At 40.6% G+C, this 26967-nt stretch overlaps 1 protein-coding gene across 1 annotated transcript in view; it reads left to right on the top strand.

Annotated features, from left to right (window-relative positions):
- Positions 1–26724, top strand: part of SPTLC3 (serine palmitoyltransferase long chain base subunit 3) — an 80968-nt gene extending 54244 nt beyond the window's left edge. Inside the window, exons 7-12 of the mRNA XM_030945718.1 lie at positions 2127–2232; positions 9306–9525; positions 11668–11794; positions 22684–22819; positions 23800–23929; positions 26262–26724. Of these exons, the coding sequence (XP_030801578.1) occupies positions 2127–2232; positions 9306–9525; positions 11668–11794; positions 22684–22819; positions 23800–23929; positions 26262–26375 (833 nt within the window). The 3' untranslated portion in view covers positions 26376–26724. The remainder of the gene's footprint in view (positions 1–2126; positions 2233–9305; positions 9526–11667; positions 11795–22683; positions 22820–23799; positions 23930–26261) is intronic.
- Positions 26725–26967: the final 243 nt, after the last annotated feature.

The following is a 26967-nucleotide window of genomic DNA, read 5'->3' as shown; positions in this document are numbered from 1 at the left end:
TATTACAGGCTTCAGAAAGGGTCACACATACATGTTTTTCAAAATGAGACATCAGAAAGAAAGCGAGATAGCTCTGATCCTGCAAACAGACGTGTTCTTAGCCTGTACTCCAGCAGGACTATATTATGTGTAAAATCAGGGAACCTCATCTCTTGCAGAAGTTCTCCCCAGTCTGAGGTCTCATGTTCCATGGTAGTTTGGACAGAGGACTTATTCACAGCCATGTCTTTTTTAAAACAGAATTATATACATTTCACTTCATTTCCTCTCTCCTTTTTTTTTTCTTTTCATGTGCATGTGCTAGAACAACTAAATGTTCAAGCCATGCTTTTAGCTCAGAGGCAGAATGGCTTTTCTGAAGTCAAGAGCCAATCTGGACTGACACATAGAACACTGAATTGAAAAACCCTGTGTGATTCAGAAAAGGGGTTCAAAGGTCCCAAAAGGATTTAGAAGACACTGACATCTGTAGAGAATAGTTTGGTGGAGAAAAGGGGATGTCTAAGTTTTCCTGTGAGCTCTCTGTCATCCTGAGGGAGCCCTTTAAAAGGAGTTCTAAATATTATCTACTTGAAACAAAAGAGAATGTGAGCAGCTGCGAATTCTCAGCTTGGTTTTAACTTTCTCATACAAAGCACCAAAGAACTTTCATTTCCTTGGTTGCCATCTAGTGGAAAGTGTGCTGTCTGCACTGCATTATTCCTAGCAGCATTCTCTATCTCAGAGCTCACTGAGGTGTGCAGGCCATTGCACCACTGAAACAAGGGGCAGCTGATATTGTCCATGCCTATTTTGTGCTTTGTAGAGTACAGCAGGGACTTGCTAGGTCAGGTGCAGAGTTGCAGCTTGGTTACTGAGAACTTCACCTTCCACCAGCATCCCTGAATATTCCTAGGAAGAGGTGAGGCATCAGGATGTGGAAGGGTTCAGATCATAACCTGGCCATCTCTCAGGGCACAGGTTACTCACATTGGCCAATTAATGTGCAGATGGCTCCAGTCCTCTAGGGTAGAAACCAAAGTATGGGTCAATATTAATATTTCTGAGGTGTATATTTTTTCCTCAGGACAATTCATTTACACATTAACCTTGTGCTATTGTAGAAGGTTGTATCAGCTGTGTTGTGTTGCTGAAGCAAATGGGGTTGTGTTGTGGGAAAATGCCACTGATTTTCTCAGCCCATGGTTTGAGCTGATCTGTAGTGTTATTTGGGTATTATGAAACTCTACAGGATGTTCTTGAAAAACATTCTGAAATGCCAATCCAGATTCCTGAAAAGCACCCGAATAATTCATTTTGAAGAGTATCCATTCATTGGCGACACCACAATGCTGGTGCATTGAGAGTCACATTTGGCCTGACCCTGATTTCTGTGGTATATTTTCTTGCTTCTTCCATCTTTTTCAAAATTTCAATGGCTTTCCTTCAAGATACTTTTTGATGACCCACACTCAGCCCTTAAGGAAGCAGCTAAGGATCATAACCTTATTCCAGGCCTCCTTATATTGAAGACTTATATTGAAGTCCTGCCAGTGCCAAGCATTTAGGCACCAGATCAGTGTATCCATGCCATGTGCTTGTACCCATCTGCCTCTTCCTCTCTCACCAGCAACCTTCCACTTGCTTTCCTTCTTGAGGAGGACAAGACTTCTCTTGCTGCCATCCTTATGTGCTTCATGCAGCCTTGTCAAAACCTTTGCTGAGGAAATGCTTGTTCTTTGTGAGCTTGTGGTTGGAAAGCGACTAAAACTCACAACTGAATCCTTGATAAATTATGAGTATCAGCAGCCCCTACACAGAACTGCTGGCAGTTAGCCTCAGTACTGAAGCAAAGTGATTCCCTTTTGCCTTTAAATACAAATGTATGCTGAGTATTTCTAGAAGTTTCCCAGATCAGGTGAATAACTGGAAGCTTTTATAACTCTTCTTGTCACTAAATTGCATTCACACCAATGAAAGGAATTGTTGGGTCTTGCCTAATAATAAAAGAAGTTTATCTTTAGGACACTCTTTTTTATGTTGTCTTTTTCTGGCTAGGAAAAATAGCACCCAAGAGAAAATTGAAAGTTCTTGACAAAAAATTATTAATGTTTTTCCTTCTTCCTTTTCCTTATTTTTAAATAAAGATATGCAGAGCCTCGAGAAGCTGCTGAGAGATGCAATAATATATGGACAGCCTCGCACCCACAGAGCATGGAGAAAAATTATCATCCTGGTGGAGGGCATCTACAGGTATGTCTGTGTGGTAGAAAGATGAGTATTCCATCATTTCTGAGGACAGAAGGATGAATTGAGGGGTGCAAACTCTGACTCTAAGTATCTGAGGGAAATCTTAATGAGAGGGGAAGTTGCACTAACTTTCTGTGATCTCATTAATGTGTTGATTCCCATTATGACAGCCTGAACCTTGTATCCTATAGCTACAACTAGATCCTGTACATTGTTCTGAATGTTGATTTAGCAAATCACAGTTGAGTGGGAGATGTACTGAGAGCAAGACAGGTAAGGTGATGTATGTTGTGACAGATGTGATAAAGTTTGTGGAACTATAGTTGGTGAGGGGTTCTGCTGAGCAAGCTGAGCTTTCTGGAGTTGTTTTTTACACATGGGCAGATCAAAAGACAACTATACAGAATTTATTAAGCTCTGCATGCCCACTTCTTGCCCAGCTGCTGAAATCTTAAGCTTAATTTAGGTTAAGTGATATCAGCACCTTTTTAGTAGCTAGTGCTGGGTCTAATAGACTCGCACTTTAACAGGAAAATTGAAAGACTGGCTTTCAAATAATTATATAGTGGTATTTAACATAGCCCTAGTCCCTGGAGGAGTTCAAATGAGAGAAGTGCCTTTGAGAATGCATCTGATAATAGCAGCTTCAATAATACAATGTAATTATAGAGCACCTAAGTCAGGTGTACAATGTGTAGTGCACTCATGTGGTGCATCTTAGACCCAACAAGAAAGGCAAACAGTCGCTGGAGTTGAGCAGCAAAACAGTGGCACCAGCCAGGCTCATCATCCTGGCCTTCATCCTGACCACTGCTCCAGTCTGGAGAAGGCAAGAGCTCATGGAGGAGGAGCCACTCCTGGGTGGGAGCTGGAGAAGGGAAGGGCTGAAGAAGAAGGGGTGTGAACAGAAAGAAGGTTTGCAGGGATGTAGGCAAGTCTACTGCAATGATGACAGGAGATGGGGGAGCAGAACAAGGGTGGTTTGGGGAGTAGCAATACCTGCCCCAGAGAGAAGGAAACCAGAACCACTCATTCACAGGTCATGACAGGGTTTATAAAAGTGCCATTAAAACTTTGTATGTGGGGATTGTATCATGTGTTGCTGAAATACAGCCAATCTCAATGGGCAGTCACTTAAGCCATTTTACTGCAAAATGCTGGCACAGCTTAGCCAATTAGGTTTTTTTTTTGTAAGAAATCTTCTAGGATCTCATGTCATCACAACTTCATAGCTGTCAGTGCTTTCTTTTTGCGTAACGTTTTCCATCTGCAAAGAGACCAAATCAGTCCTTATCTAAACACCTGTCACTCAGAGGTGAAACAGGATCAGCAGATCAGCTGATCCAAAGCAGGCTGAACGTGTCCTTTCAACCAGAATAAACAGAGCAAAACTACAAATAAACATTGCTTGGCACTACTAAAAGAAAGCTTGGATTTAAGGGCTTTGATCACACAGAAATTAAGTGGACCACCAACATTTTACTGACAAATGTTCCCAGGGGTCACATGGCTGGCAGAAAAGGCTCCAGCTGCTGAGCTTTGTTCACTTTTAAATCCTTTATCCTGAATATTGACCACTAGGGAATGAGAAGGTAGCCTGGTAACACAGAGGTGTGGATCAGCCCAAGAAATGGAGCAAACCCACTGTCAGCTATTTAACTATACTAACTTATAACTGCATTTCCAGATTTATGTTTGGTGTAGAGTTTTCTTTTCCTATAGTTTTACAGTTCATTCTCAAATGAGTTTTAGTTTTCCAGAATTCCAAAACCTTCTGTTGGAATGCAAAATAAAAGCACCTTAAACCTCAGAATACCTGCTTAAAGGAGCCATTAAGTTCCTTCAGCTCCATAAAGACTAAATAATGTTAAGACCACTCATGCCCTGAGTGTCTATGCTGCTGAAAGGCATAAGGTTCTGAAAGAAGGAAGCTCAGGTCACTAATAGTAAGGGAGACCATCTAGCCATCAATCTTGACTCCAAAAAGCATGAAGAAGTTTTGGCAGTAACCAGCCAACTGGTAGCTAAGAACATTTCATATGCAAAAATTAAAAAAACAAGAAAGCTGGAGAAGGACAGAGTAGAAATACTCTTACTCTTTTCGTGTGTATGTTCTTTCCTTTCTTGGCCCGGGTTTTTTAAAGACTAAAATTTTCCAGCGCCCATATTGGCTAATGATAGTTTTCTTGAAGGTTTGCCAGATATCAAATTAACATTCATCAAGAGGGTTTAAGAGGAGTTAGAGTGCAGTTAGTGTATTCTTCTTACAATAGTTAATACTGCTTTTTATTTTTTTTCCTTAAGTTATGCTTCAGGGACAGCAAACATAGAATTTAAATAACTTGGTCAGAGCCATTCTCCAAGTTAAAATATCTTGATTTGCAAGTTTGGCCCGGCAGATTTTTACAGAAATGCCTTTTCCAGAGAAGTAAAAGAAAACACTAAGCTTTCCTTCTTTAAAAAAATACTGTTATATGGGATACCATGGTCTTAGTATGATGAAGTTTATGGTATGGAAAGAAATTTGCCTTCTGTTTCCATTAGGAGTATCTTAAAGTGTTTACACTTACCAGCTGGCAAAATTTGAAAAGGGTTATTGTTAGCCAACATGAGCATTTCTGGAAATCAGACTTGTGTTTGGAACCATAAACCACAGATTTTGCTTGGTTAAAGCAACTTAAGGCAAAATTGGCCCCTTGACTTGGGAAGCACTCAAGCTACATGTCAAATAAATAGCATTAGGTATGTTTTTGTTTGCTTTTTAATGTCTCTATTATCTTAAAAAGAAAAAAATCATCAAAAGTAAATGTAACTCCTAGTGAAAGCTGGTTTTTAACTTGGACAAGCCTAGGAGCAAATATATTCAGTTTGTGCTCCAAACTGAGGGAGACCATCTAGCCATCAATCTTGACTCCAAAAAGCATGAAGAAGTTTTGGCAGCAACCAGGGCACAAGTTAAACTGACTTGCTAAATAATAATTTTATTATTTGAATTCCAGCTAATGTTTTCCTTGGCTTCCACCATTTCCAGTTCAGGATTAATCAGTTACTGTGTTCTTACATGGTTTGTGGTAGGCTTCTGCTCTCTTCCATGCATGTTTACTTAGGAGTCAGATAGGCCAAGGCTCAGGGCAGAAGTTATGGAGAATCAGAAATTGATTGAAACAGATTGGTTTTCATTTGTTTTTTCCTTACTTTTAATTTAATTTGTGTATTTTCCCTTTCAGCTAAGAAAATAGCTCTGATCAGTTAGATATTGTCCAAAGCCTTTTCATGTTCATTCTAAGTTCCTTGGGATTCAATGCCAATAGTGTAGGAAATTTAGCAGGTTTTTTTTTTTTTTTTATTTCCTGGGATAAGTGTCTGGACTTCCAGAAAAAAAATGATGTAACATTTAATGTCCTTGGCCAAGCACCAGCATTAAAGGTTAAAATTTCTATAATTTCAGTGTTGAAATGGAGTTGTATTTGAGGGCAGATTTCCTTAAAATTATTACTCTAAACTACAAAACAAAGATTGTTGTATGAATGTACGAAGTTTATGTAAGAAAACAGTACCTAAAGTAACTGTTAAAGTGTCTTGTGAGTAGCAGGCCAGGAAAGGAGAGATTTTTCCCAATTACAAACTAGCCTGAAAGGGGAACAGATAAACTCTTCAAATGTTGAAAATATAGTGGTACTCTAGGGCATGTTTAGAGATGAAGTAGATAAGAGGTGGGATACCTCTTTTCCCAAGAAGTTTCAAGATATAACTGGCCAAAAACCTCATCAATATCGTGTCAAGTGCGAGCCTGTATTCCAAGTGAAGTGACCAATCCAAGCACACACCTCCTGTCTCTCAAAGCACCTGGATCCACAATTCAACATCTGCATCAGGAAGAACATCAGTGCTTTGGTGGGGGTTGAATCAAGTTCCAAACTGGAGTGTTCTAAAAATTTAGGATTATCTCTTCACTTCTGGAAGTACGTTCAAAATGAGTGTGTACTGACCCAAGTTTTTGTGCCTGTCCACCACACAAGGGAGATGAGGGTCAGCTGCAATCTGGAAGCTTTCCATCCCTGCTACCAAGCTAGGAATTTGTGCTACAAGTCATACCATGTAATGAGAACACCTGGCCTGGGCCGAGCCAGCTTTAGTTCGTCTGCATCTGGGGGTTTTTTATGTGCCCTGTGTGCTTGAGCAGATCTGGAAACAGATCAATACATTTGTAAACAAAGCTAAGAGGCCCAGCCAGAGTGAGACAGAACCAGTACAGTTCCCTTCTGGCTCTTTGGTTTAAGCTCCCTTGACATAAACATTTACTGGAGGATTCAGTAGACTTTGCATTTGAGCTACTCAAGGGGTTATGTGAAGCTTTATCTTAAAGCAATTTGAGAGACAGTGGTGTGCATATCATTAACCATCTCCCAGGGTCAAAAGAGAGACCAAGACCAGAGCTGGCAGCAAAACACTTCTCATCTCTGTCATCAGGATGGCTGGGACCTGTTGCAGTGGCAGCGTAGAGCATATACATGACTTCAGCAGCACTTTATCTGTTCCATGGATGCTTCAAGGCCACATTAGGACCTCTGTCAACTCTTGCATTTATGTCAGCCAGCATCTTTCAAGAGCAGTAGATCAAAACTGAAACGGAATACAAGTGCCTTGTTTTGCTAAGCAGCTTAGAGTTCCAAGAGAAATCTCCTACTCATATGAGAAAGAAAAGTTTTCATTAAATCTTCTAAATGGTTAAGTCTTGCATCAGCCATGTACCAGCTTCATGTATTCTGGGATTCAGCACAACTTTCCTTCCATTACACAAATACCCAGCATTTTTAATTTACCCTTTTTTACTCTTTTTGAAGTTAAATGCTGTCTCTCCTGCCTGAATCTCCATTAGCCACCAAGGCTTATGATGACCATATAAATGTGGAAAAATGATTATTGTCCTTCTGTGCCTGGCTGTTGTGCCCAAGCATGCAGGAAGGTGGGGGGTGGGATTGCAGTGTGCAGAGGTGCTCCTTGGCTCTCTCTCCCTGCAGACCCACCAGACACAGCTGAAATCTGCCAAGCCCAGCATGTACGATGGTGCACATCCAAGCACATCCAGTACCTCAGTGTCATTTTAGCTGACTGATGCTTTGGCTCTGGGCTATGTAAGGACTGTGGGCCCTGCCCTTGTATTCACTAGGAAAATAGCTGTGGTGGTTTAAATTGCTTCTCCCCCAGCTGCCAAGTGCCATTTGGGAAAAGTGAAAAAGCCCAGTCCTCAGGAGCTTGCAGTACAAGCCCACCCTTCTTTGCTGCAAGGGACCGTGGTGCCAACACACAGTCCTACAGCTGCCTCTTTGATGGCTGGGCAAGACAGAAGGACATGATTTGCCAGCCAAAAATATGCCTCCAGGCACACACAGCCAGGCTCTCTGAACCTCCCAGTGTGAAGAGCACAGGCAACCCTTGTCCATGGCTACTCCCCCATGCTGTTACACTAATGGAGACTTGTCTTTGGGCAGGTCTCCTGAAAAACTGGAGACCAGTTTCCAAGTTTACTCAGGAGACCAAAGGATGAAGAAGGACTAAAATTGTGAGAAATTTCCCGAGTGCTAAAAACACATTGTGCTCCTTTTCTGGTGCCAAACTTCCAGCTGAACAGTACAAGTGGCAACAAAGCAGCCTGTGAAAGCCATTGGTCCAGGATCCAAAAATTTCCAAGGCACTATTGATTGCACTTCTCTTTTGTACTTGCTTTTGTAATATTGTATATTATATATTGCTATATGGGACCACAGTCCATGCTTCTGGTCATCTGAAACTTGTTGCATTTGCAAGTGGATACACCTTAGCTGTGGGCCTTAGCTGCAGAGCTCTGGTTTTCCTGGCCCACAGCACACTGAATTTGTGTTTGATAAGAAGTTTTTAGTCTTTAAAGACCTGCTTACTAGAGCTAGTGGAAGAGAACATGATTAACTCATTATGAAATGAATATTGAGTGCATCTGAGCATATCAAAACATAGCTGTGGTCATCTCACAAATGTTTTCAAGACACAAGTCTTCACAGCAATACTTTGCAAATGCCATCTTTATGGGATCAGAGAGCATTTCTTATTTATCTCCCTGTGTTTTCATTTTGCTGGACACCTCCTCTGTGCCTTCGCATTTACTGACACAACCACCAACAGTGCAAAAGATCATCTCTTCCCCTTTCTATAAATCTCAGTACATCATTAATCACAGAATCATGGAATGGTCTGGGTTGGAAGGGACCTGAAAACTCATCTTGTTCCAACCCCCCCTGTCATGGACAGGGACATCTTCTGCTAAACCAGGTTGCTCAGAGCCACATCCAGCCTGGCCTAGAGCACTGCCAGGTATAGGGCATCCACAGCTTCTCTGGGCAACTTGTGCCAGTTCTGCATAATTTGTTTTCCTGCATGGCTGTAAGAAAGTGAAAAGAAAAGGAATGGAAACTTTTTTTACTTTTGATTACTAGGTAGCAGGCTACATTTCCCAAAAAGTTCATATCGAAGCAAAAATTGGCAAGACTGGATTTCAGCTGCCTGTTTTAATCTGTGATTCTGTGAACACTGGGAATGCTTAGAGTTTATAGCACCAGCTGTGGGTTTCACATGGCCCATCTCCCGTGTATGTTGGACCCAGCTCCTCTGCACCAGATGAATTTGCTCTAGAGCTGTTATGCCCAAATATTGCCACAGTAGCTGACAATGAAGTAAGCAAGGACCAGACTGAATTATAGCTGTTCTTTATAATATTTGTTTTGTAGAGATGAACTGTAGCGTGCTGCTTAGAATAAGTATCTCCACCTTGCTTTACACCTTTCCTTCTCTCCTCTGACACGTTGACAATTTACAAACATCTAAAGACTTTTTGACTGGTTTTCAATGTTTGAATTCTAAAACCATTTAACTCTTTTGTACTGACCTGCAAGTGGGAATGGGCTGCAAGTTTTGGTGGTTTTTTTTGGATTGTAAGTAAAAATTGAGATTCCAGAAGAACTTTGGTGGACTAAGGCGATCAATGGCTATATTTTCTGTCAGTGGAGGGTGTGTTGCTCACCCCTGATTCTCTCCACGAGCAGCATGGAAGGGTCCATCGTACGCCTGCCAGAGATAGTCTCCCTGAAGAACAAATACAAAGCATACCTCTACTTGGATGAAGCTCACAGCATTGGTGCAGTGGGAGCAACGGGCCGAGGAGTTGTGGAATACTTCGGGATGAGTCCCAATGATGTTGATGTATTAATGGGAACGTTCACAAAGAGCTTTGGTGCAGCTGGAGGATACATAGCTGGCAAAAAGGTAGGAGGAAATCATAAACAATTTCACATCAAGGGCATGGGAACTGCTTTTGTATGATGTATGATATTTTTCAGTATCTTTTTGAACAGACTGCTTAACGTGAGCGCTGTTCTAAAGTTAGCATAATTTTTGCTTGGATCCCAAATGCACATCAAACAGTCAGACTTTCTTATTTTTGTCTCATGTTCATATTATGTAATTTGCTTGAGTTGGATTATTCTGTGCCACTCTGATGATTGTTGTTTGTCTTGGAAATGTTTGGACATGTTGTGGTTGGCTAATATACTTCCCTACATTAATTTGCATGCGGATTGCTCATTACTTTGTTTCACATTTGTAAACAGTATGTGAAGCAATATTGAGAGATTGAAACCACAGTTTCATCCACTGATAATAAAATTCCTAAAGAGTTGTGAATTGACATAGTTACATTTTTTAGGAGAATGGAGAAAGAGGTTACTGGGGGCCTTTTGCAATAGTAAATTCTCTGTCCTCAGTTGCTCCGCATACATTAACAAAACAATCTCTTGCCAACAACAGATGTCAACAAAAAGTAGAGCTGAGCTTGCTTTAACTGGGGGTGTAGAAGAGAAAGCACAATCAGCACCATTGTGAAATGTCATTGGTTTTGTTGCTTGACAGAGAGATCAAATGGCTGCTGATTATTTTTCTCTTTTCATACCCAGCTGAATGTATTTTTTAAGCAGTCTGCTGAATGAGTGGGAAGCCTGTTTATTCAGCCCATATGGTTGTTGTCAGGATAACATTAATAAGGGTAGCCCTACAGTAGAATAAAAGGGCTATAAGAAAGTATAAACTTTGTATCTCTTACTGTTTTTTTTGGGTTTGCCCCTGGAGATCTTAAAACCAAGTGTCATAATAGATCGCGAATCAATTTTCTTTGTTTCCTTGGCTTCCTGAATTTGTATCTGTACATTTATTTCTTACCAAAAATAATGTGGGTAATGTAGCTAGAAAGTATAGAAGGATTAGACCTGTGAAAAGTAAAGTCCCATGTAATTTGTCCTCTAATCCTTGGGAGGTTTCTTTTGGGTGAAAAGACGTCACTCTTTTCACGCCTATGTGTATCGCGAAGTATTGCCTCAGGCTTCTCAACCTTGGAAGGCTGGTCACCCATTCACCCATTTATGTTCCTTTCTGTAGGCAAAAACTCACAGTGGTGCTGTTTATTCTGCATCAGCTGGAGCCCAGAAGCCTTCTTAGCTTTTAACCAAACCCTTAGGAACACAAATGCAATATGGCCAAGCACAACCTGTGTAAGATTAGGCAAATCTTTATCCTCAGCGCTGGAGTTACTATGTAGACTCATACAGCATTTTGGTAGTGATTTGTGTTACTCTCACTGGATTTTCTTTTCTGATTTTATTTTTTTAGCAAAGTCAATTTTCAAACAGGTCTCATCCCTTTCTCACTAACATGCACTTAACTTTTAGTGTGGTAACTGTTTCTCTGATATTTCACACTAGGAGATATAAGTTGTTATAACAATGATGATCTTAGTAAGATCTGAATTCCTACTGCATGCCTGAATTCAGGAGAGTTACTGGTGTTTTGGAGATGCCTACAGTATATCAATGGTTTTTCTAAGAGGACAGATTGTGTTCTTAGGAAATGTTAAAGCAGTTATACCAACACTGACATGACTGTACCTGCCACACTGATTGAAAGTTTTGGTTGAAAATTTATGTGCTTACAGACAAAGATAGATCTCAGTGAGGTTGTTTATCCTGGGCTAGGTGATGTAGCAGAGGACCTATACTGATGTCATATAGGCTTTGTTTCATTACAAGAGGGGAACTGAGCAGCATTATTTTAAGTGCAGCTGTTCATTTGTCTTGAAATCATTTTGGCTCCTTTATAATAAGTCTGAGCACAGAATTAAACATTATTCTATTCCAGATTTTTGTTTCAGCTGTAATTGTCCCACTTATATGGTAAAGCATTTGGACCTGCCTGATGTTTCTTCAGGCCGTGTATTAACAGTGGCAGTCAAGAATGCAATCCAGTAGCTGGTGAAATGTCCTCCTCCTTCTGCACATTCCCACTCCTGCAGTAGTTAAGAGGGAGATCTGCTGTTTGGCCAGCTCAAAGCTCATTCATGCTCTGTTTTGCTTGTGTAAGGACCTTGTGGACTTTTTACGAACTCATTCTCATAGTGCTGTGTACGCCACATCCATGTGTCCCCCTGTAGCAGAGCAAATCATCAGGGCAATGAGATGTCTCATGGGACTGGACGGGACAACACAAGGTAAGCCTCCTTCCTTCCTCCCTCCCTCCCTTCCTCCCTCCCTCCCTTCCTCCCTCCCAGCAAAACATCATCCAGCAGCAAAGTATTGCAATAGCAGTGCAAAAGAAAGAAATCCTTCTTATTGTAAAATTAATACCCAAATCGTCATACTTCTAAGTACTGTAAACCCTGAGGTTTTTTCCATACTCATCCACATGCAGCAGAGATGGAAAGATTTTGGAGTTCTGGCTGTGTTGTTGCCAGCCCATCCTGCTTTACAGCAACAAATTGAAATACATAGATTTCCCTTGGAGTATATTGTCTGACTTTGTAGTGGGTTTCATAAGGATATGACTTCATTTATGGGCTAGGTGCTGTCAGATTAGCTTCTTTGTAAGTGTAAACCTTCAAAATGGCAAGCAACTCAGGCATGGTGCAGCATTTCAGAACAGGTACTGTATGCTAAATAATAGTATGAGAAGATGATTATAATAATTCCTACCTAACTCAGGCATCAATTATGGTTTCCTGAGCCTAGTTTTGTACTACATTTTGTCCCAAAAGAATTGACTGCTTGGTGTCCTGATGAAAAATTAGATGTATTTCTATTCATCACTTTAAGTTGCAGATGCCGCTACTGTCCAATCCTCTCTGTGACCTGCTTTATCCTCTGTGTGATGTTTTATCATCTGTGTAATGTGTTTTCTATACAACAAGCAGCAAAACAACTGTGACATACCTATCTGTTACTGTTTCAAAGCAATGCTGATATGTGTTTGATATTCTAGGACTTAAATCCCAGCATGGAGAAAAAGTGATTGAATTTGTATAGTTTTCTTTCACGAGGGCCTGGGAGTGCTGATATTCTTAAAAATGCAGCTGAAGATACAGATTCTGCTCTGAATTGCAATCTTTTTTATACTGGTCCAGCAGTGCTATTTTCTGTTACAGAATTAATTAGTCCTGTATTAGTCCTCCCTGATAGATATGACTGGGATGAGGTGGGAATGGAAGAGATAAAGGGTAGAGGAGAGCAGGTAAGATACTGCTGTGCACTGTTCTGTTGCAGCGCCCTAGAGGGCTGCTTCGAGCCATGATAGATACAAGGCTATTAATGAGGCCAGAATTTACAAGACCCAGAGTAGAGAAGGAGGGATGGAGAATCCAATCCCAGTGCCAAATGCTGCTGAGTGCAAGGACAAAAGGCAGCAAAACTCCAGCGCGATGATAAAGCGATGCTTTGGTCATTTTCGCAGAGAAGCCGGAGCATAAAAAACTGCTCCCAACTTGAAATTTGGAAGGTCCTGGTTGCATGTGCTGATGCCTACATGTGTTGGGGATAAGAGAGGTCTCTGACATCCTTCTCGTAGCCTGGGGCGGCGGCAGCGGGCGCGGCTCCTGCCCCGGCGTTGCCGTGAGAGGGCGGTCTGACACTGAGCCTGCCCGGCACTCGCTGACTCAGGCGCTCGCAGATGCTCCGTGTAAAACACGAAACATGCAGAGCATTTCCCGGCCTTCAAAGCCTGATAAAAATGCTCCTCAGCTAGCGTGATTCTGCATGCAGTTCAGTGCAGGATAACAGGAGAACTGGGTTCAAGATGGAGTATTTTAAGATGTGCGTGTCTGTCTTAGGTCTAAGAGTTTGAAGCATTTTCTCTTCAACAAGCAGTGTTGTTTAATAAGACAGTGTTTGGATTTCTGCATGAAATAAGAGCTTATTAAGTCTTCTGCAAATCTGTTATGAAGTAAATTAGTGTTCTGTCATTTTTTTTAAAATTGTCTTGTAATATAAAATGCAAATGAGTAGAAAAACAAATGAATAAATCATATATCACGACTTAGACCATTGCACAAAGGCTAGCAAGCTGGCTGTGATGTGTAAAAATGTTTCTAGTCCTTCTGAGCCAGACTCATTATTTTAGTCTTTTGGGTTTTCTTTTATGTGGGCCTTCCTTCATTAGGCTGTCTTGTGGGCTACAAAAAAACCCCACAAGCCAAAATACGGGGAAAAAAATGCTGTGCTGGACCACACTACATGCAATGCATTGCTTTGGCATTGCAGAGAGGAAGGTGGTGGCTTAGAAAGGAGCAAGGAACAGAAAGAAGGGAGAAAGCACTGTCTATCCTTAGATATTTTTCATTCCAAGGACAATGACCTTGGCAGAGTTCTTTTGGTGCACTGGCATGGAAGGTGGCGAATCCTGCATGCGAGTCGTTCTTGTGAGAGCATGAGCTGTGGAGCAGAGAAGTTTCAAGTAAACTGAAGTTGCTGCAGGGCAGTGTTGACTATGTGTTCTCTGGAAACCTCTTTGATCCATAGAAGGAGTTTATTCTACAATTTATTTCAAATAGCATTCTCTTCCCCCTGGACAATTTGGGGAATCCTTTATAAGGAGAGGTCCACCAAGGGCTTATCTTCCTGAGGTTATTTCTCTAGGGGGTGAGCCTTGCAAAAATCACTGGGAATGTGTTAGAAAATAATGAAATTAGAGTTTGCTAAAAAGTTCCATGTGAGTTAGAGGGTGCTTGTTGGAAAGAGGGTGAAATTAGGGGACAAAAAATGTGTTGACCCAGCGTGTTCTTACATCTGAACTTTGTGACTCCTTGGCAGACTAATAGACAACTAAGAGAAGGAGAACTGACTTGGTCATTTAAGTTGCCACTCAGAAAAATCCATTTTTTTTAGTCTTCTTTATTTTCCCAGATATAAGAGATTATAATCTCTTTAATTTCTTGCTGTTTATTCTCCACTAATTTGTTAAGCAGCTGACTTAAAAAAGAGTAGCAAAGATGCAGTTATATAGTAGGTAATGCCAGAGCCAGAAGTGCAAATAGTCCTTGTGTATCCTGATGTGTATCCAACTGATTCCCTATTTTCCTCTTTTATTTTCAATTAGTAAGAATATGGTTGATTGGAAAATGAATCAAGATAGGCATTTCCAGGATAGGATCTGTTTAGGGGATGCATGACTGCAGGATATGAATAGATGTTTATGGGCCCAGGGAGTACTGCTTCATCACAAGGAAGGAACAAGTTAGCACCTTCAGAGTAATTCTGTGAAACCTAAACTCTTCAGCTGGAAATTACCCACAGCCAGTGTCTGTTCCACACTGAAAGGTGTAAACATGTGGGTCTATCCCACATCAATATTTGTGATAGTTGTGGGACATCAATGTCATGATAATGCCACTGGGAGGATATTACAGAGCCCAAGCCAGCTATTACAGTTGAATTTATTTTGCCATGTTTTCTGTGGTGACTCAAGAAAATGAAGGGTGAGAAATGCTAATTTAGGAGAAGGTAGTAGCTCCCTCAAAACTGATACACAGCATTGTTCCTGCCTGGGAAGGAGGAACAGGTTGAGGTCAATATTACTATTATTTCTTGAGCAAGTTGCTCAAGAAGAAACTGAAACAAAATATCTGACTACAAAATATGCAAATGTGAAATCAAATTTTTAGTGGAGTAAAAGTCCTGTTTTTCTCAGTGCCATGTTTTACAGAACTCTGAAAATCAATGTCTTGTAGAACAAAACACATTTGTTCTTAGTGCCATAACATCATAGACACTTTCATAGTTCCTATAATAGAGTTGTTCAAAAGTGTATGAACTTCTGGCAGCTGTATTTCCTCTTGTAATGTCATAAGGCAGCAAGTTCTGCAGTTCAGCTCATGTAGTCTATTAAAAAAAAAAAAGAAATAATTTTTATCCCTCTTAAGCCTTTGTGGCCTTTTCATCTCAAATGTGTCTCTGCTCATTTATTAGGAAATATGGGAAGCAGAAGTTCCCATGGCATTTACTCTTTATAATTCATAATATAGCCATTCTTTATGTGTTTTCCTCGTGGCTTTCTCATTACACCACTGGAGATACCTCAGGAAACTCAGCAGCTGCCTTAGTGGTTTTATCCCGTGATGACACTGGAGTTGACTCAGTGTTTGGACCCCACACAAATTTGCAAGTACACTTACTTGCATGCAACACAGCCCCTCCAGCTGTGCCCTCAGACCTTTTCTTCCTCCCCACTTTCTGCATGAGAATGCTGAAAGCATATTTTTACACTTAAATTTGATAGGGATAAAATAGAACCACTAGGCAGACGGAGTTAAAACTGCTGGGAAGTCCAAAGCAATTTTTTTGATGACTAATAATAGATTATACTGGTGCAAAAAGCAAATTGCAGCATTTGTAAAGGAAACTTTTTTTTTCTGTTTAATGCATGGCAAACAATAATTCACCAAGCAAAGTGGGCATTTTTTATGTTTTTATGGGATGCTGAAACATTTAAAAGTTTGCCCTGTGAAATCTACAAGTAAAATATGTTTTGTTAAAAGATAATTCCTGAAGTTGTTTAGACTGTGTTTCTTTAAAATGTTCATTTACTTTGCCATTTGTGCTGATTGGTTTATCTTTTTGGAACTACTTGTTTTCATTTGTGTTTTTAGCAAACTCTTGAGTTCTTGCATTTGAGCTCGTTCAAACTGTGAGAAATGGCAGAATGCTCTTTCTGTTTTGGTTTGGCATTAAAGAAATTGTTTTTAAAAGGTTCCTTTTAAAAATATTTTCATCAGCCTCAGATTTTTTGTATGACTGGAAGACCAGCTCCTTAAAATCAGTTTCCATCTTCCTCTGCTATCTGTCCTCAACAGTCTTTTGAAAACATTAGTTTTGCTCTGTCAGGATGCTCTGTAAATTCAGGAACCTTAGCTATGACCTGACATAAACCCACACTGGTGCAGGGAAGTGCAGCCTTGTCCTCAGTTCCTCCTCCCCCTGCCTATCCCCTTTCTCGTGCCCCTTCTCCCTGTGCCAGTGTGAGTGTTCATGCAGCCATGCAATGAACTGAATCAGAGCACTGATGTAGCTGAAAAATAACCAATCCTCCCACAAAATGGTTAGCCCACACCCAAACTGGTTCCCAGGGCCGATCTGCCATATGGCTCCATGAGTGCCACTGTCAGGACTTGAGCAGCTGGAGCCAAGAGGAACAATCCATTTTGCAGCAAAATAAATCTGTGCCAGACTGGACTGACCATGATACTATTGCTGTAAGCTTTAAATCTGCAAGTGATTTAGCAATGGACCCCTTGGACCTGCTCAAAACAGCTTGCAGAATCAGTCATGCCAAATAAAGCCTGTCTTTTTCAAATTCTCATTTTGCTGCTTCATTCAGAGGGGATTGCTTCTCTTAGGTCCTTAGCAAGCAGAATGCTTGAACCCTGGCTTAACTTAAAGTTAATATTCCCAGTAAGGATGTGGTTACTTTTCAAGCCCTTAAGCACGTTTATTCCCTGTTTGCACAGCATTGGCTCCATGACTAGGGCTCCCAGTCATGACTACAGTGAAGATATTAGTGATGATAATGTGCTGCCACAATTATTGTTTGTCTAAGGTGAACATCACAGTGGATGATGAAACAGAGCTAAATTCTGACATCTTTGCTCAAAAGGAGGGAGACATGCTGTTCTAGTGCAGACACTGCCATGTGATCCACCTGCCACAGGACATCAGATGTATCCATGGAGGGTCAGTGGATCTAAACAAGCAGGAAACACTCTTTGGACTAAGAGTGTTTGCAGTGATTTGCAACATCTTTGAGGATTAATCAAATTCTGCCTCATTTGCAGTCACTTTTTTTCATATTCAAAGTTATTTCATACTCAAAGTTAAACCAGTGCTGTTCTCCTCTAGTAGACCCTGCCCATGGATAGATGTTCCCTGTATCCTGACATAAGCATCAGTGGTGGGATGGAGCCCTCTGTGATTGATCACCTGTGCTGGGAGGAAATAGGACTCAGCCAAGGCTGTCCCTGCACTCTGTATTTGAATAAAGTGCTGGGAAGGCAGATCTGACTCATTCAAGAAATAAAGTACAAATGACTGAATCTTTAGAGTTTTTCTCCTTTCTGCTTCAAGTGAAATTGCTATTTTTCTTCCCTTAATCTTCTCTGAAAAAGTGTTTTACAGCAGTTCACAGTTAAAATAAGTCCTTAAGGGATTATTTAGCAACTGAATTAAGTTGAAATTACTAGATGTCTAGCTAGCATTCGATTGTAGAAGTAAATGTCTTCACTTCTCCCCAGTTCGTAGCAAAGTTATTTTTTATGAAGATTGTTTTATCTGAGAACATATTTCCTTTAGGTGCCCCGGTTTTATAGCATTCTATTTGTGATTTAATGCATATGGAGGTACATGTGTGTTACTCTTATAATGGAAACAGAGGGGAAAAAAAGGAAATCTTCCATCTGCAATAGTTTAGTGGGAAAGAGCTATTGTTTTCCAGGTTTTTTCAGCCTATGGAAGATTGCTTTTTCCTAGCTAGTTGTTCGTAGAGGAAGGCAGGGAGTTGAGTGCTCCATCCAAGGAACACTGACACTGTACAAGTTCAATGGTGTAACTAATTATCTAGAAAGGCCCTATGGAACAACAGCTGGAGAAGATTAAAGCAGGTGGATTTGTGTCTTGAAGAGTCCACCTCCTGCCAAAAACCAGCACGGTGTGGGGTTAGCTTTGCTGGCATGGATTCAGGAAAAATATCTCTCCTTCACCTCCTACACCTGAGATCTTGATATGAAAAGCTCCAGGTTGCTTATTCCTCTTTTCAATAGACTGAGTCACAACTTCCAAGGGTAGGAGCCGACAGGAAGAGTTCAAAGGTGGAATGTTTGTGCAGGAATTGGACACAGGCAGCTTCTCTGCTCATGAGCATTTTGCAGAAGGCAAAAGCAGACATCTCTGGAAGAGGAAAACGAAGTTTTGTTTTAGAGAGCTGATAGTTTTATCGCCTCTTTTGCTTCCAGGATAAGGTCCTCAGCTGGCATGAGGAGCAGAGTTCTATTGAAGTGCATGGGGCTGTGCCAGGTGAAGCCAGCCTAAGATCAGGCCCTCAGATATGTAGTCAGAATGCCTTCCTGATGCCAGGTGCTCTGAAAATGTGTGACGAAGCTTCTGCCAAGTCTGTTACTCCAAGTGGCTCTCTTAAAAAGTTGGTTGCTTCAAAGAAATTATGAGCTACTGCATTTTATTATTTATCTCTCTCTCTTGCCTTCTTTTGGTATTTTTCTTTCAACTAAACCATATTAATTTTGAGCTATAAAGCTTTCTAAAAGCCTGTATAAATTAACGAGCTAAAGCCAGCAGTATGCAATGATCCATGTCACATAAAAATACAATCAGCATTTTTCCCAGAATTGCCAATACCTTAGAACTTTGCAGTAAACCAAATATTTTTAAAGTGGTGCAACCAAATGAAAACTCTAAATTTGCCAGCAGAAGGTGGATTGCTGATGCAGTAAATCTGCTTTTCTTATACCATCCAGGCAATTAATCCTTTATTTCAGAAAAATTCCCATAAACCACCTATGTGTGTTCCCAGCAGCATGAAGATAACTTGTGAAATTTGGGAATCGTTTATTGTTCACTTTTCTCTCCTTCTGTCCCTTCTTAATTTAGCCAATAACAAGATATAGAGCACTTAATAAAGTTGTTCTCAGCCTTAGCTGAATACTCTGGAGCATTAGTGTGCTTAGTTTTAAATAGAGGAGTGTTGGTATTCCCTGTCCAGGCTGGTTTTTTTCCAAACATATGCTGTGTTGTGGTTCACATATTTCATGGAATATAACTCTCTGGATATGCTGCATGCTGTGCTATAAGCTCTCTGCATAGACTGTAAATCCTCAAGGATTTTGCAAAGTAAGAATTTTTTAACACATATTTACTGTCTAGGGACCCGATCCTCTAATTAGTCCCATACAGGTAAATTCTTACACCTACATAGATGCAGGCATATTCTTTTAGCTCAAGGGTCTGCTCGGATGATTTTGACTCAATAAATATTAAAGGATGCAAGATCCCAGCCTCAGGAATCAAAGAAAATGCTTCCTAAATGTGGTGCTTTTAGTTAAACATCCCACAGTGAATTTGGATTAAGACCTGATTCTAAACTGAATTCATCACTCTTAATCTGGAGTGTGGGGGGAAAATCAGGCCAGTGAGACAAAAATAAACATTTTGCTCAGATCTGCCTCCTTATCTGATGTTGGAAGGTCCCATAAAAGAATGAAAAAGAGTGTTGAAATACAGCTACAAATTTTAATGTTTTTATTGCTCTTACTGGGACAGCATATAAGAAGTCTGCATATATGATGTGTGTCTGTGGTCTTTGACCACAAAACTTAACATGAGAAAGGAAAGTGTTGACATTTGGTAAAGAAATAGGTTCCTCCCAGCCACCCACCCACAAATACAGAGTGTGTAGCAATCGTCTCCTAATGTGCCTTTTTTCCCTCCAGATATATGTGAGTGCTCTGATCTTTTATTTGGCTCTTTAATGCGTCCCTGCAAATGAAATTAGTATTCTGGGATATTGCTAAAACATCCAAGTGGCTCTTTTGCATCAGCACTGGCTGGCTTGAAATGAGCTTCAGAGGGAGCCTTGAAAGGGGGGATCTCGCATCACAAACTGTTTGAGGATGTAGAACCAGGAAAGGAAGATGAGAAAAGGAAGAGGTCTGTGACTTTTGGGGGGTTGCCTGAACCTCCTCTTTCAGCTCTAAAGTTTCCTTAGCTGGAGTCTAAATTTCCAGCACCAAAAATAAGTGGAGACAAAACTGTTCGACTCTGGGTCCTGCGCATATGGTTTGATAAATAGCGAACAGCACAGCCTGGAATCCTGTGTGGCTCACACTGTGTTTCCAGCTCTGTGGTAAACACATGAATAGAAAGGAGAAGGCAGCAAGGCTTAAACTGCACTCGCCAAGAACATCTGCATTTATGAAAAGCTTTCCCTAATTGAAAATCTAGTAGTTTCAAATGCTTTCCAACTGAGAGTTTGGAAACTCGCTCAGGGGCTGCTAAGATAGCAAGAAACAGCAGTGGCTTTGAGCACTGAGTTCAGGTTACTCCCCCACCCTCCTCCTCATAGCTTGGACATTGAGGAGGTGCTAATAACATCTTTACAATTTCTAAAAAGGGAAAAATTTTCTTTTTAGACTTCAACCACATTATTCTGTAGTTCTCTAACTCCCTGTCCTTACCATCATCTCCCCTTCCCTTCTCCTCCTCCTCAATACTTCCTCCTGTTTCTTTGAGATCTACTACACCAAAAATATTTTTGGAAATACCACAGACTATTGTTTTTATTAGTGACTGGAAAGCTTTGTAGTAGGATGCTTTTGTGTTTCATTTGTTTTCCTTGCTCTGGCACAGCTGTTTTTGCTTTAGCAGCATTAGAGAGATAGTTAAACTATTTGTGGCCTTTTCTAACCCAGCAGATCTCTTCCACTGAGTGCTTTAAACTGAATGACTGAGACTCTAAGTAACAGGTTGTCTGCGTGGGCAGTTTTGTGCATGAAGTTACAAATGCACTGTTTTTATGAGATCTCTTAATTTGTTCAAGCAAAACACCGAACACTGTGAAGCAAGTCCCAGTTTCCCTATAAATTTCCCAGCCAGAACACTGGCAGAACCTTGACTCTGGAGGATACAGAACAAATGAAGTAGTAGATCTTGTTCAACCCTACATATGTTGAGAAATATTAATGTAGAAGAGGTTCATGTAAGTGTGCTGATCCCCACTTCAGGCAAGAGGGAAAAGGAAGAAAAGTCAGAGCAGATGCTGGGGGCAGAATGTGGTCTGAGGACAAATCTACCAAAGGTAGCATGTAGCTGCTACAAGTGCCTTACTGGCCACTGTGATTACTCAGAGCAAGATGGGGAATTAGGAAGCTGGCATCCAGTCAGAGAATGGTGACAGCAGAAAGTGGTAAATGAAGAATGAAGCCAACAAAATATAAAGTAAAATGAAAACATAAATGGAGAGTGAAAACATAATATCTGTGCAAAGGCAAAGGGAAAAGAGGAAATGAATTGCACTGGAGGTTTCAGTGTTCATGTCTGGTGACATAATGTAAGTGAAATTGAAAGTATGGGCTGATGAACAGCAGGAGTATGAAAGTTAAGAGTGTAACTGTGTCCTGCTAACTCCCAGTCTTACCACACATTCTCACCACCTCTGCTGGGCAGACACAAGCTACTGAGCAGTGGTTAGGTTTGGAGACTCCATCTGCCTAAGGGTGGCTTGGCAGTTTTGTTTCTGGCAAGGTCAGGCAGATGCAGACCTGGCTTACTTTGGCTGTGTGAACGTGAGCTGGCACTGGGCAGGCATGTGGGCATGGAGGAGGTGGCACCATGCCTGTCAGCACCTCACAGCAGTGCAAAAGCAGCACATAGATCAGCTCACTGATTAGAGATAATGCAGGTGCAATGGTGGAAGGACATATTATATCTCCTACAACAGTACTGTTTCTTGCCTCTTTATGCAATGGGTTGGGAAGCAATTGCACTTGTCAGAAACCACCTCCTTTGTGGCACTGCAAAGGAAATGGCTGAAATGTCTTTTCAAGCACATTTTTCTCTGCTGTTTTTTGTCTTTTTCCTTTATTAAAAATAATTTTTTTCAACTCTCCTGTCAGTTTTGCTGGGGTCCCATCTGTGGAGCCATGGCTAAATGAGGCCAGGGATGATGCAGAGATAATAGTCAGTTACATTGAGAAAGAAAATACTCGATTTCCATGTCCTGTCTGCACTACTTCTCTGTAGGTGTGTGTCATCTAGCAGACTTTACTTAGCACAACAAAGTCCAGGGAATTGTCCATATGTCTATCCCCAGACAGGGACTGTTTCTGTCCATGGGAAGGCACCTCACAAGTACAGGAGTACTAGCCATCCATCCTACAATGCCATAATAATCAATGTAGCTGCATTTAGCTCATTCCATGTTTTTCTTCTCAATCAAATAGTAACATTCACATTTCAGCCAAACTGTTATCCCCCAGCCCTGATTCTTGCCTGTGACTAGACTCCAGTTATGATCTTTACACTGACTTTTGTCCTGACTGGCTCATTTCAGGGCTCCAAAGAGTGCGTCAGCTGGAGAAAAACACAAGGTACTTCAGACGAAAACTGCATGAAATGGGCTTCATCATTTATGGCAATGATGATTCTCCTGTTGTTCCCTTGCTCCTTTATATGCCTGGTAAGATAGGGTAAGTACTGAAAAAGCCTTGCTGGCAAAATAAACACTATTGAAGTTTGTGGGTTATTTGGTACACACTGCAGAAGATGATGTTCTCTGTGGTAGGTGCTTCCAAGGAGAAGCATACACTGTAGTTTGAATTTGTCATTTAGTTCTGTTTTCCTTTTGCCCCTAGGTTTAATTTTGAGTTGTTCCAGATGTCAGAATTTTAAATTTTTTCTCTTTTCCTTTTTTAACATGGTCTGGAATAATACTTTTGATAACATTTTGAATTTGAATTTTTTTGATTTTGAATTTGTAATTATTAAAGGAGACACATTGCCTTTGATGTATGAACTGGTTCAAAAGGATGCTTTTTTTTTCCCATCTGATCTTTGAATGGTCTTTACATGTTTTATCATTCAGTTCATCTCAAGCACCACTTGTGCAGTGACTTGGACACAGAGACCAGAAGTCAGAAGTAGCATAATGGAAGTGTTGAGCTGTAGGAAGTATTTGCAGGTAGCTTAGGGTGCTGTGGGCTTTAGGTCTCATACATGCTACACAAGCCTTCCTAACTAGCAGATCAATTGGGACGGCAAATAAACCATCACATAGATTTTAGGTTTATTCCTATTGGTGTTCAGGAACCAAGAATTCATACCTTCCACAAGCCCAACCCCTTCCATCCTTATGGACTGTGAATGCCCACATGGTTTGATTTGTAGTCAGAGATTTTCATTGACATAAATGAATCATGTCTACCTGCAGAGCCCTCTGTTCCATCACATTTCTAGTATTTCACACCCTTGGCTTCATGAGCTGCTAAGCAGCAAAGAATCTCAGTCCTGCCGGTAAATTTCTGGCTTTTACAGAAATCAGTGGGAATATTCAATCAATTGAAAACAGGATTTAACCTATTGTTGCGTTATGTGTGAATGTTTTCTGTCTGTGTTCAGTTTATTGGGGATAATTTATTTTTGATTTTTCTCCTGCTTTTTCTCTTCTTAGGGCTTTTGCAAGACGCATGTTAGAAAAGAACATCGGGGTGGTCGTGGTTGGGTTTCCAGCTACTCCTATCACAGAGTCCAGGGCTCGCTTTTGCGTGTCAGCTGCACATACACGGGAGATGTTGGACACGGTGAGTGCAGCACATGTCCTGCCCAAACCAACTTCAGGTGCCAAGGAGGTCAGGAGAAGCTCTGCCTCTGTTACTTTGAATCTCAATAATTCATTTTTACATTTGTTTTTGTGGCCTTGGCACTTGATCTTTTAAGCCATTTGAGCCTTATACATTTTATTTTCTGAAATAAGTTATGAGACAGTTAATTTCTTACATTCTTCTATTTCTAATAGTGACCAAATCTGTCATCACTAATAAAAACCTACATGAAAAGCACAGCAAGACACAAGTTAAATGCTATGTCAAAACTATCAGAGTAGGAAACCTGAAACTATATGGAAATAACTGAAAATCAAGTTTTCCATACCCATAGTTCCATTCCATATTTCCATGTGTTTCTTGAACTGCAGAAGTATATGGGACAGCCTTGGGGGTACAGGTGGAAATTGCAAACAGTTTTGGAACTGTTTGAACCTAATCAAGTTTAATTGGTGCTGTCTGGAAAGTCTCAGTTCTGTATCTTTCTCTGATATCAGAAATACCATTAAGAGTGTGTTGAGACTTCCATCATAAACCTCTGTTCCAGCATGGAAATATGTTTAAAATAAACTCTGAAATTTTTCATTTCCTTTTTTTGCCGAAGGTGTTTTTGGCCTGGCTTGATACACTTCATTTTCAGAATATGCCAACTTAGAGGCATGAAACAAAGAGGCTTAACAATAAATTTCAGGCTTTGCTTTTCCTCTCTTTGCATGAGTGTTGATAGTCAAAGCAAAAAATCCTTGAACATGGAAAGGCATTTGGGTTAAATGTGGCACTGGTTCATGCAGACAAGCACTGGGGCCTGCAGAGAGCTCCTGCATCTCCTTTTGCATCCTGAGATACACGTGGATGTGGGGGCTGGAGCCCTGCCCTGCTGAGCAGCTCCCATACCAATGTAGGTAGCTTTAAAACAACATCAAAAACCTGCTTTGCACGTGTGCAGTGTAAAATTCCTGCTGCTTTTAAAGGTTCAGTAGTTATTAACAAGGCACAATACCAAGGTAGCATTTTGTAGAACAGAGCACAGCTATGTTCTTGTGTTGGTACTTACCAGCTTTTGCTGTTTGGCTGTGAGGATTTTGGTTTATGTAACTGCTAACAGGAAATGAAGTTGAACTGAAGATTTATCTCTTGAGGTTGCTGCTTTGATTTTTTTCCTTTCTCCCCACCCCCAAATGTCAAGCCCACTTCATTTTTGGGCCATCATGGTGCATTCACTTCCTGCTACCTGCACCTTGCTGCTTCAGGGAAGGTCTGGCACCCCCAGCCACCACTGAACACGCTGTGCTTTTGCCACAGTACTTGTGGGACTCTTACAGCATGGGGGAATGGGAATGCCCTGAGTTTAATTACTTGCGGAAAGAAAGCTTTTAGGACAAAACGCTTTGTGGCTGTGCCTAAACCCAGGGTAACAACAGGTAACAAGCACAATGAAAATGTTTCCCTTTTGTATCTCAGCCTGCAACTAAAGAGAAAAGATCCACGCAAGGGCAAGCTCCCAAGAATAACTTCCTTAATGACCTGGAAGCTATCTTTCTGCATAAACCATTACTAAATTACTTCTTTTTGTTCTAAATTACTTTTTGTTTATGAGCTTGTTTTAGTGGCTTAACAGAAACAGGCTTAAAATCAAAGTTGCTGTTTCCTTCTTTGATGCCAAAAAGTTGGCGGCTCTTGAATGGGGGTCAGATGCTGCAAAACACTGAGCTGCTTCCCTATGGTACAGAGTTCCTCAGCTACTTTTTGAATCCACTGGGAGCTGGGGACACAGCTCAGCAAATTGCATTACAGTATCAATGAACAAATATTTATCCCTGTGATATAGAAAATAATGGCATTCACTAAAATGATCTTAAACTATTCAGACTATTTATGCTGACTCTGCTCAGCACTGTGAGCTGAGTACTACCTAAGAAAATGCATTGGCAACCCCAGTCTTTGGGAGCTACAGAGGAAAACTGAAGTATAGCCTCACACATTTCTGTTGCACATGCAAAGATAACTTTTTATTTTGGTTGTTACGTCTCTGTGCTTTTGGAAAAAGTAATTTTTTTCATCTGTGCTCAATTAATGTACTTACTAATAAACCATAACCTACTGAAGGAGTAAATTCCTTTCTCATAGATGCTGTTGTACATCTACAACTGCACTGATGTTCACTGTTGTAGACTGAATGCAAAATTTGCCCATTTGTCCTTTAAACTTTAATTGATTTTTTAAAATAATCTTCTTGTTCTTCAGTAAAGTAGAAGTTAGTAGAAGTTCATTGCTTTTCCAATAGAATTGACAAAGTCTCATGGTCTTACAGGTTTTGAATGCTCTGGATGAATTGGGTGATTTTCTACATCTGAAATATTCCCGGTATTCCAAGTCATCTCATCCTGAACTGTATGAAGAATCTAGGCTTGAACTTGAAGATTAAGTTTTCCACCCATGAAAAGAACATTATGATGCTATGAAAGGGCGGAAAACCTGAAAACGAAACAATACAAATGCATTTCTTCCCTTCTAAGGACAATTTTTATTTCTCAGTTAATTGAAAGGAGGGGAAGCTCAGGTGTTGCATCACGTTGTATCAAACTTCTGTATTCAAGAGACTGAAATATTGATACAGATCTGCCTCCCCAGGAGATCTGTCCTTCTTAAGGTTTTTGATGCAGAATGAATGCATCCATTGATCCAGTTGGTAACGTACAGCTTTTGATATGGCCCTTTTTTATGAAGAGGCTTCAGATAGTCTTAATTGTGACTGAAATAATAAAGTTTAAAAAGTTAATAGATTCCAGTGTAATATAGCTGAGCTTCATCAGTGAGACTGATCTGTTAAAGAGCATAAATCGAGACGCCGGTGTGGACTGCTACAAAGGAATGAGCAGAAAGTGATTTCTTTAACTAAGTTGCACTATCATGCATTTCTCCAAGGACAGAAAGTGTTAGAAAAAGGCTAATGCTGAGAGCAAGAAAAGTAGCCTGATGAGATCATGTACTTCTGACAGCAGGTTATGGGAAAGGGA

The sequence above is a fragment of the Camarhynchus parvulus genome, chromosome 3, assembly GCF_901933205.1.
Source record: "Camarhynchus parvulus chromosome 3, STF_HiC, whole genome shotgun sequence".
Lineage (NCBI taxonomy): Eukaryota > Metazoa > Chordata > Aves > Passeriformes > Thraupidae > Camarhynchus > Camarhynchus parvulus.
The sequence above is the reverse complement of the archived record's forward strand: the minus strand, read 5'-3'. Positions and strand labels throughout refer to the sequence as shown.